Here is an 11,731-nt window from a genome sequence, read left to right as displayed (position 1 = left end):
TCGTTTTCATCACATAGAAAAACATATCCCTTTTATTTTGCAATGTTTGCGGTATACTCACTTTGCATGCTTTTCCCCTCAGTGTTAGCTGGAGCCTCATAAAGTTTAGTAACTCTGAGTCAGCTCCAAAGACAGTATATTCCCCATCCACATCACACATCCCACATCTTATTTCTGGAAGGATGAAGTGGTCCTAACATTTATAGAGTTGAAAACAAAACCCAAGTCAGCATTCTGACAACATAACCCTTTACTGATCCATATGACATTTGTCATTTTACCCTTTCCCCTTACTGTATCTTTAAGAAAATAAACTTGCCCAAAAATCCAGTGACTGTTTTCCAGGGCACCCTGATGTCTGCTCCCATAGGCCCATGTCCCTCTGCTTTCATAACACTCAGCACAGTGAAGACTTGTAATTAGTGATTTACTGGATTACTCTGCCTTTCCCAGCAGAGTGTGAGCTCCAGGAGCAAGGGCTGATTCCTCTTTCACTATCTGTATCCTCAGCACCAGGCATATAATGGTTGCCCAATAAATTATGCTGAGTTAAAGAAAACAAAAGCTAACCTTTAAAAAAAAAATCTATCATATGGTAGCAGTCGGGGTGACGGTTACCTTTGGATAGGTGGGTAGTGACTGGGAAGGGGTATGAAGGGGACTCAGGGTTGCTATCACATTCTATTTCTTCACCTGTTTACCTGGGCACGTTCACCACTTGATCAATTATTGAGCTAAACTTATGATCAGTGCACTTCCTGAATGTGCTACACACCAACTAAAAAAGTTTAAATCTATCATAACTCTCTGACAAAGAAAGAAGGAAATCACAAGCATTCAGATATTGCCATTAAAGAACAATTAAGACATTAGTTTCTGAACCATGTAAAGTGAATTTTAAGTGGGGACCAAAATGTTCATTTATGTTAGAAAGTGCACTCTCAGCCACGGAAACTAACCAGATGGACTTAGCAACAGTCACAATGGGAAAGATTCATTGGGAAAATATATATATACAGTGCTTAAAACAGTGCTAGGTACCCAGTGCTGCATGTTAGCAGTTAGTACACTTTAACCAGAAGCAGCTCCGAATAAAGGCTGAATCTTAGATCACAAGCAAACTTTCTTCATTAGAACCTAAGATCTGTTTTGTCCTTAACTCTTTCAAAACAGCTTTAACAGCCTGATGAAGCAGCAACCTCATTTACGTAATTTATAGTTACGGAGTCCACATCACCACCTGGCGTGTTTTAGTCACACCCGAGGAAGTCAAAACTCAAGGCTAAAACTCATGGAGCCTCTGCACTGAAAGAGAGCCCAGAGACCCTCTGGCCCAGTGATTCTCTAGCCACACATCACTGGGGCATTCACTACAAGTGCAAACCCCCTGGTCTTCCACACCAGCTCCTGACTCACTAAGTCTGAGATAGGGCCCAGGGATTTGGATCTTTTAACAAGTCCTTCAAGTGATTCTGAAGAAGGTGGTCTACAGACAACACTGAGCCTCTTATCTTCTGGATGAATGAAATGGAGGCCAGGGAGGGAGGAGACCTGCCCAAAGTCGTCTTCTGGTTAATGAGTATGCCAGGACTAGAATAAAGTTCCCTTTCCACCACTCCAGTGTTATTTCCATGATTCCATGCTATAATAGCTTAGGACCCAGGATCTGCCCTAAACCTCAGTGGCTTACTCCACTGAGCTCTTTGCCTTTTTACCCACACATTAAGGTAACTGCAGAGGCCCAGAAAATACCTGTATATTCACTAGGTATGCAGAACCAGGTACTTAAACCTAGAGTTTAAATCATAGCTCCAATATTCACAAACTGTGTGACCCTGAGACAGTTATTTGTAAAATATAGCATGGAACATGTCAAATAATGAGGTCCCAGTAAATAGTATCTATAATTAATGCCATCTTAAAACATGGCACTAAAGCTACATTCTTCATTTGACTAGAGGGATATTCTCAATGTACAGTCCCCTACAACAGAATCACCTGGAAGTGCTTGTTTAAAACAGATTTCTAGTGAATCAGAATCTCTTGGGCGAAACCCAGAAGTCTGCACTAATAAGCAAGCACCCCAAGTTCTTCCTCTACATACAAACGTTTGAGAAACACCGGACTAGGGCTGTGGACAGAGTGCCTCTTGTCAATGAAAACATGTGTATCAACGAGAATCAGGTACTGCCGAACACTCTTAACAATTTTCTGCTAACAAGAGGGAAGTGAGTGCCACCTACTGCCTTATTTTTATTTATTATTTATTTATTATCATTATTTTATTTATTTTTGGCTGCGCTGGGTCTTCATTGCTGCGTGTGGGCTTTCTCTAGTTGCAGTGAGCAGGGGCTACTCTTCGTTGCAGTGTGCGGGCTTCTCATTGCGGTGGCTTCTCTTGTTGCAGAGCACAGGCTCCAGGCACACGAGCTTCTGTAGTTGTGGCACGCGGGCTCAACAGTTGTGGCTCACAGAATCTAGAGCACAGGCTCAGTAGTTGTGGTGCATGGGCTTAGTTGCTCCACGGACTATGGGATCTTCCCGGACCAGGGCTCAAACCTGTGTCCCCTACACTGGCAGGCTGATTCTTAACCACTGTGCCACCAGGGAAGTCCTGTGCATTAATTTTGTATCCTGCAACCTTACCAATTCACTGATTAGTTCTAGTAGTTTTCTGGTGGCATCTTTAGGATTTTCTATGTATAGTATGTCATGGGCAAACAGTGACAGTTTTACTACTACTTCTCCAATTTGTATTCCTTTTATTTCTTTTTCTTCTCTGACTGCTGTGGCTAGGACTTCCAATACTATGTTGAATAATAGTGGCAAGAGTGGACATCCTTGCCTTGTTCCTGATCTGAGAGGAAATGCTTTCAGGTTTTCACCATTGAGAATGATGTTTGCTGTGGGTTTGTCATATATGGCTTTTATTATGTTGAGCTAGGTTCCCTCTATGCCCACTTTCTGGAGACTTTTATAAGTGGGTGTTGAATTTTGTCAAAAGCTTTTTCTGCATCAATTGAGATGATCACATGGTTTTTATCCTTTAATTTGTTAATATGGTGTATCACATTGATTGTTTTGCATATACTGAAGGATCCTTGCATCCCTGGGATAAATCCCACTTGATCATGGTGTATGATCCTTTTAATGTATTGTTGGATTCTGTTTGCTAGTATTTTGTTGAGGATTTTTGCATCTATGTTCGTGATATTGGTCTATAATTTTCTTTTTTGTGATATCTTTGTCTGGTTTGGGCATCAGGGTGATGGTGGCCTTGTAAAACAAGTTTGGGAGTGTTCCTCCCTCTGCAAATTTTTGGAAGAGTTTGAGAAGGACAGGTGTTAAGTCTTCTCTAAATGTTTGATAGAATTCGCCTGTGAAGCCATCTGGTCCTGGACTTTTGTTTCTTGGAAGATTTTTAATTGAAGTTTCAATTTCATCACCTGTGATTGGCCTGTTTATATTTTCTAATTCTTCCTTACTCAATCTTGGAAGGTTGTACTTTTCCAAAAATTTGTCCATTTCTTCCAGGTTGTCCATTTTATTGGCATAGAGTTGCTTGTAGTAGAGTCTCTTAGGATGCTTTGTATTTCTGTGGCGTCTGTTGTAACTTCTCCTTTTTCATTTCTAATTCTATTGATTTGCATCCTCTCCCTTTCTTTCTTGATGAGTCTGGCTAAAGGTTTATTCATTTTGTTTATCTTCTCAAAGAACCAGCTTTTAGTTGTATTGATCTTTGCTACTGTTTTCTGTTTCTGTTTCATTTATTTCTGCTCTGATCTTTATGATTTCTTTCCTCCTACTAACTTTGGGTTTTCTTTGTTCTTCTTTTTCTAGTTGCTTTAGGTGTAAGGTTATATTGTTTATTTGAAATCTTTCTTGTTTCTTGAGGTGAGCTTGAATTGCTATGAACTTCCCTCTTAGAACTGCTTTTGCTGTGTCCCATAGGTTTTGGATCATCGTGTTTTTGTTGTCTTTTGTTTCTAGGTATTTTTTGATTTCCTCTTTGATTTCTTCAGTGATCTCTTGGTTATTTAGCAGCACCGTTTAGCCTCCATGTATTTGTGTTTTTTACTTTTTTTTTTCCTGTACATGATTTCTAATCTCACAGTGTTGTGGTCAGAAAAGATGCTTGATACAACTTCAATTTTCTTAAACTTTCCAAGGCTTGATTTGTGACCCAAGATGTGATCTATTCTGGAGAATGTTCCATGTGCACTTGAAAAGAAAGTGTATTCTTCCGCTTTCAGGTGGAATGTCCTAAAAATATCAATTATTTTATAATGCAAGCCTGAGACTGGTTCAATTCCTCTCTCCATTAATTTGAATGCACTCTGAAAAATGAATCAATCCTAAACAAGACAACCAAGCAATAGAAAGCATTGTTGGTAGGAGACATAAAATAGTCATTATTTAAGTAAAATAAAACTTTCTAAGTTAAATGGTTTTTGGAGTTTTAGATTAATATATCTAATAAACTCCTGTAATTTCAAGTTACTGCTAAATCAGTAAAGGAAAATATAATCCCTCATCCACTGGCCTACGCCAAAAGTGAAAGGAAAAACTGAACTACAGAATGCCCTAAAATACTGCACTGAAACAATGTGCAGGGATGCTCCCGTCCACCACCCCCTCCCCCAGTTCCAGGAGAAAAATCAAGTGAAATAGTAAGGACAAGTTTTCTTATCCTGTAACTTTCTACTCAAGTCCAGTATCAAAAGTACCACCTGCAGGGCACAAGCTAGAAAGCTAACATTGCCTTCAAACATCACTCAAAAAAGCCTTGTGAATTACATAGTCTGTCACTATGTTTAAAGCTGATTTCTCCTTCTTAGTTGCAAATACATAAAATATACCCAGAGGTTCAAGAGAGATGGGCAGAGCTTTATAAATATTCATGTAAAACTAGCAGTTGTACTTCATATTTCAATAATTCAATGACAAATCATAAAAAGCATCTGTCTTTAATTTTTGTTGGTTTTAGGAAATGAATGGTAAAATATATACACTGTGGAGTCTTAATACCCCCATCATAGAGTGTGAATGATGGTCCGGTTGCGAAGCTCCTGGATATACTCTTTGGCGTGGGCGACTGCTGTCTTTGGTGCCTCAGGTGGAGGTGGAGGGCCTTCCACCAACTTCACAAAATAATGGCAAAAAACCTTCTCCATAATCCCAAAGCGACCTCTGCCGTGGTATCGGATGCGTTTCAGGTACTGGCCTCGCCCTGAGGTGGACTGAGCTAGACAGAGAAGAAAAAGAAAATTATAGGAAACAACTGTATCCACAAGATTACAGCTTGATCAGCTGAGCAATTTCTGCCCTTTCCTCAACTGGATTCTAAGACTACATGAGCTCACAGGCTGGCTACAGCAGGTTTGTCTCAAGACAAGTATCTCCTGAGTCCTTCCTTACTAAGGACCAGGCTCTACTCCAGGTGCTGCAGAAATAGGAGTGAACAAGAATAGCAAGGGCCCTGGCTCTGTGCAGTGCACACTCTAGAGGAGAAAGAGAGAAAATAAACATGATCATTTTAGTTAGTGACAAGTGCTACGAATAAAGAAAACAGTGATGTGACAGAGACTGATTGGGTGCTGGGAGGCAACTTGAGACTGGAGGGTGTCAAGACTGGAGGGTGTCAACTTGAGACTGGAGGCATCCTTGAGGAAGAGACATTTGATCCAAGACCAGAATGAATCATTCATGCAAATATCTAGGGGCAAGGTGTTCCAAGAAGAGGGAACAGCAAGTGCAAAGGCCCAATGGTAGGAACATGCTTGGCTTGGTTCAGGAACAGAACCTGCTGAAGCATAGTAAGCAAGGGAAAGAGTGATACAAACAAGGGGACGAGATCAGAAATGAAGGCAAGATTACACAGAGCCCTGGAGGCTGAGGGATGACGTCCTGATTTTATTCTAACTGTATTATATTCTAACTGTTCCTTTGGAACCAATGATTCCCAAATGCTGTCCTCAGGCTACTACATCAAACTAACTTAGGGAACATATTTAAAATGCTGATGCTGAGATCCCATCTCTAGATACTCTATATTTGGAGTGGGCTTTGAAAATTAAATCCTGAGCAAACAACACTCCCCCACACCCCAAGCAATTCTGATTCACAGCGAGGTTTAGGAACTCCTGTATCACATCTGTCCCCTCATCTCCCCTCTCCCATTCAACATGTCAAAGTTTGACCCTGCAAAATTTGAAGAAACCTCTTAAACAGCACAAGAAGAAATCTGTTCACCTGTTCACCCACAGTAAATCAGGGTAGTAATTACCTTCTACCACCTTCTGAATTTACTTAGTCTTACGTTTTTAGTTAATTTAATAAGCCTTTTAAAAAGGCAAAATCTATAGCATATGTAGCAAATTAATTCACTTCAATACTCACCATTCTTTTACTGTGACAGAACTTTATATTGCAGGGACCATATCAAAGTATGTGCTCCACAACCCTCTAACTACAAACCTCTCATGAAATGGTTTCAGCAGAAGCACCCTAGCTTTGCCAAAGAGAAAGCTAAGGATGAAAGTGATTAAGAAAACTGCCTAGGGTCTCAGTGAGATAAGGAGAGAACTACCACCCTTTTATCAACTTCATCTACTGGCACTAAAGAAATGAATTTAAGAATTTCCAAAGATGGGGGTGGGGGGCAGGTGGCTGAAATGGGTGAAGGGAGTCAAAAGGTACAAACTTCCAGTGATAAAATAAATAAGCCATGGGGATGTAATGTACAGCACGGTGACTATAGTCAATAATACCATATTGCATATTTAAAAGTTGTTAAGACAATAGATCTTAAAAGTTCTCATCACAAGAAAAAAAATTCTGTAACTATGTATGGTGACAGATGTTAACTAGACTTGTAATCACTTTGCAATACTGAACCATTCAGTTGTACACCTGAAAGTAATATAATGTTATACATCAATTATACCTCAATTTAAAAAAAAATTTAATTTTTCCAAAGAAAAAGCAGCATTACACAAATCACTTTATAATACAGTACTACCAGGTGCCCTGAATCCACTTGTCAGGAGGAATCCTACAAACAAAAACAGTGACATTGGGAAGAGTGTAGAAACTTCTTAAAAGATTTTACAAACATGGTAGCTAATTTTATCCAAAACTGCTACTCTACCCAACTTGAGCACCAGTTTCCAAATACCCTGAGAATAAGGAATACTACTCCAGTGAAGGAAGTATCAAAATTAGCTAACTGTGCAGGACTACATAATCTATCAAAACACAATGATCAACCCTATGAGGGTCTACGTTAACTACCATTTTCCTTCCATCTCTCCCAAAATACAGAAGAGAAGACACTCAATACCTGCTAAATGCCAGTTATGATTTCCTCCTTAATCCATAAAATATCATCTGCTTACCTTTATGCAAATAATGCCATCCCTTTTTTATGTCAAAGCAAAAACATTAATTCTTCTGAAACACCAGGGTTCTTTAACACTCTGGAATGGGAATACCCAACACAGCCACTCGGACATCTGAATGAAATCAGGGCTTAGAGTATAAATTCCGAATTGTTTTTTTTTTTTTTTTTTGGCCGCACCACACAGCATGCAGGATCTTAGTTCCCTGACCAGGGATCGAACCCGTGGCCCCTGAATTGGAAGCGTGGAGTCGTTTCAAACTGCTTTAGTACGGAACCATTTCAATTAAATGAAACAATACGTAGATGCCTACTTTCACGTGAATCTGTTAAGAATGAAACACGGGTGAGAGTAGATCCAAAACTGCTGCCATTCATTCACCCAACATATAGAAATTCCAAGTTCCTGCTGGGTGTGAAGCGCCATCCTGGGCTCTAAGGATACAGCAGTGACCAAGAAGCCTTTCTGCTTGTCCCAGGCCCCACCCCTGGAGGCCTCAGAGCACAATTTCAAAACCAATGCTTAGAGTTAATAGTCTTAAAATACTGCCTTAATAACATAAATCTCTTACCCAAAAACTTCCTGTGGTTCCTCGTCAATACTGTTTTAACCAAATGCCACAGCTTGCCATGTTCAGCCCTCTGAAATCTAGGCCATGTGCACCTTTTCAATTTCATCTCCTCTAAGGCAAGCCTCTACTTCCTCTGCACTGTTCTACTCACTGTACCACACACTTACTGCTCATCCCAACCTATGTGCCTTTGCTTAAGTGGTTACCTCACTTTGAAAATTTTTCCTCTTGGACACTCCTTCAGATCCCCAAAAGCGTATCTTTAAAAGCTAAAATTGTCTAGAAAATCTCCATGACTATTTTAAACTATACTGACCTCCTCTTCTCTATTCCAACAATACCATTTACCTGTTACTCTTTTTGGTCCCAAACCATACACTACCTTGTGTACGTGTTCATGTTTCACCTGTAAAAGTTACTTCCTCAACAAAACTTACACTCCTCTTGTATTGTCCCCAAAGTTCATGCCCCATAAGGAACAGAAATGATTTTGAAATACATCTTCTGCTAATTAATATCATTTTTTCAATACAGATGTTTCTGGTAAATTTGCTTAAATTCTAAAATAAATTTCAAAGTTTTCCAAGTACATACAATACTAATAGTGTACATGGTTTTGTTCCAACTAGGGAGAACAATTTATGTATTCTTCCAAAGGGCTATTACTGTCAAAGAACAAAACTACTTGTGCTAAATGTTTTAAATTGCTATAAAAGATATACCATCACCTAACTGTGTGTGTGGTATACTCACTGAAGGCACTCAAATACTTTTTGAATGAAAGAAAAAACATAAAGACATCTCAAAAGTGGAAACGACCTTCTAAAGATAATGCCCAAGATAATGCTCTTCTAAAGATAATGCCCAGCAGGTACCATATTTAAAATATTGTCAATATTTCCTAGTACTTGTATTTAGGTAAATACGAATCTTGACTTAACTTTAGAAACTCTCCCCCTTCCTCCTTCATCATTCTTAGCCCAGAAAACTGATTTACAAAGTCAGTCATTCACTTTCCCTGAAGTGAACTACTATAGATGTCATGAATCATGAAACAGTGACATTTTATTAGACCATGTCCACTTGTTAAGGCCTGTTCACAGTGTCATTAGTCATCATTTTAAGTCTGAAAAGGAAATGAACTTTCAAAGTCTGTGGTCATGCAATACCACGTATTAGCTTTAGACTGATGACAAGCATTTGAGGGAATTACCACATAATGAGAACATATGCTACCAAAAAAGCAAGTCCCTTAAAATGCCAGTACTTACTTATTTCAGGGGACTGAAAGACCTATTGCTGAGCCGAAACAGTAGCCAACAAGTAACTAGTCTTTCAAAGCTCTAAAAGAAGTCTATGGAATAAAATGTCTAGGCCTTTTCAAAGACTGTAAGAAGATAAATCCATTTCCCAGATTTTATAGGTAAGAATGAATAGAACTTACCCAGGCTTCTCCCCTGGGGTTTCAGATTCAGTAAGTCTGTGGTGAGGCCTGGGAATCTGTATCTTTAATAAGAACCTCAGACGATTCTTATCAGGGAAGTTTAGCAAATACAGGGATAAAATGCCTGATGTGTTGTGGTCAGATACTTCATCTTCCTGTGGGTACTCATCTCTTTTTCCTTCATAATGGAATTAGGCAACAAAATACTTAGCAAATGAGTTTTTAAAATCATAAGACAAATCCAAAGTTATTAGCCCTACTTAAGAAAAGAGATTTTGACCCAGAACTACATGAAAGGAAGGTGCAGGAAGGGCAGAGGTTTTTCAGCAGAAATGTGCCTGAAGAGACCAATGCATTAAAGGACCATTCACATGGGACTGGTTAAGTTGATTTTTGCTTAAAGGCAACATTGGACTTTGCTCCTTCATTTGGGAAGACAGGATTAAGCTCCTCACCCTCTCTCTCAACAGTACTACAACTGTTGAAACATATTTAACACAAATCCCATTTCACTTGCATCTGATTTCCATTATGAAATGTTGCCTATCAGCTAAGAAGCCAATATTCCTATAAAGTTGAACAAAATTAAATAAATTTGATTTCATATTCAGTCATGGAGCAGGAAAGGTCACCAAGAGGTTTTAAGCAAACGGTCTTGCTCTTTATTTCATCTCTTCCAATGATTCTGGGTCCTTCCAGCATTATTTATTCATGCTGCTTCTAGAAAAAAATGCTTATGATTAATTACTGTGGACTGCATCTTCTGAGTTGCCATTTGATTCCCCTCTGTATAAGAATGTAATTAGTTATACAAGATTCAGCTTTAAAATAAGATATTTCAGTTGAAAATCAAAACTCATTTGAATTTCAGAAGTAGGTGTGGTTGCCAGCATCAATTCCAGGTGAGTTGAGGTAAGGTACTAACTAAATCAGAATAAATATCTCCAGTAGAGCAGAGGTTATATGACAAAGTGCAATTTAGATGTTTTTTTTTAAATTCTAATTTTTGAAAAACTATAAGGCACAGCTAACTTCCCCCAGAATGATTCAGCCTTTTACCCTCCATTTGGAGAGCAGCAGTTCCCATATTTTGAGTTTAAAATAGCTTTAGGTAAAACAGTCCTTCTCATATGCAGGTTTGGCAGATTGAGAAAATTTTGCTTTGACATCAACATCTCTGTTTGATTACAAAACTGCTGAGGTTAGCTGTAATTGCTGCAGTAACTCCAGCCACTGCTCTACTTTACTGTGGTGTTAGGGGAGCGGGGGGAGAGCTTTATAATAACCATTGATCTCTTTCTAAAAAAGGAGCAGTATGAAGGTATGCTACCAAAAAATCCCTTACATTTGTACAGTGTACCAGGCTTCCCAAAACATATTGCCACACATTAATTTAATGTGATGTGGAACAAGCATACAAAGCTGAGGTAATGCTTCAGGATGTAATAACAAAGGGGAACCAACACATCTGGGTCATCTGAGCCTTCGAAGGCCCCCTTGGCTTTTAGAGTTCAACAGATTTTCCATTCTGGTAAATGGAAGACTAACTTATAGGATACCTTTAGGGATTAGGCACCTGGCTTGGCACATTATAAATAAAGATTTTTTTAAGTCCACCTGTGATCCTTTATACATCTCCTTTGGGTTGACAAAGAATTCATTTTTTAAAAAATCAGTTACATTCTTCCATAGTTTCATTATGATTAACAGACCACTCTATATATCATCTTGATATCCATTATTTAATAATTATCAGCAATAGGTTTCATGATCTCAGTCTCATTACGAAACAGGTAACAATAAAGCAGTAAAGTTAGGACCATTTACAACTGACTAACATTAGCATGCTGAAGGCTGAAGAATAAGTTATTACCAGCAATTTTCACTAGCAAACACAGTCCAAAGTATTTAGATATCAAAGACTGTTATTAGATGAAGAATTTGGCATCACTGTTGGAAGCCATTTTCCAAAGCTAAGAATATTAAAGATCTTACCTATATATAAATTGGATCTGAATTCCACATTGTGGTCTCTCACTGCCATATCTTGTGCTTCTAAGAGAACCTTAAATAAGGAAAAGAAAGGCATTCATATGGCTGACCTGAACTAAAACAGAATTAAATTTCTCATTTCTTATTGTTATCTCTATGACTGCTAATCACATGCCTTCCTATTGCAGTCAGTTTTAAAAAGAGAATATCAAATTATAACAGTACTAAGGAAAAGGGATACAGTGAGCTTTCCTTCCTCAGACAAGAATTGCAAATGCAAAGAACACAGTCCAGGTCCTGCTAAGTTTTAAATGGAATGTGTAA

General features: G+C 38.7%; 1 protein-coding gene across 3 annotated transcripts in view; it reads right to left on the bottom strand.

The window, feature by feature from the left end:
* Positions 1–4,948: 4,948 nt before the first annotated feature.
* MRPL22 (mitochondrial ribosomal protein L22) overlaps positions 4,949–11,731 on the bottom strand; it is a 35,729-nt gene continuing 28,946 nt past the window's right edge. For all 3 annotated transcript variants that reach the window (XM_019924811.2, XM_019924814.3, XM_073802749.1), the window contains 2 exons: positions 11,411–11,480; positions 4,949–5,245 (listed from right to left, as the gene is read on the bottom strand). In XM_019924811.2, the coding sequence (XP_019780370.1) occupies positions 5,034–5,245; positions 11,411–11,480 (282 nt within the window). In that variant the 3' untranslated portion in view covers positions 4,949–5,033. The remainder of the gene's footprint in view (positions 5,246–11,410; positions 11,481–11,731) is intronic.

This window comes from Tursiops truncatus, chromosome 3 (genome assembly GCF_011762595.2).
Source record: "Tursiops truncatus isolate mTurTru1 chromosome 3, mTurTru1.mat.Y, whole genome shotgun sequence".
Lineage (NCBI taxonomy): Eukaryota > Metazoa > Chordata > Mammalia > Artiodactyla > Delphinidae > Tursiops > Tursiops truncatus.
The sequence above is the reverse complement of the archived record's forward strand: the minus strand, read 5'-3'. Positions and strand labels throughout refer to the sequence as shown.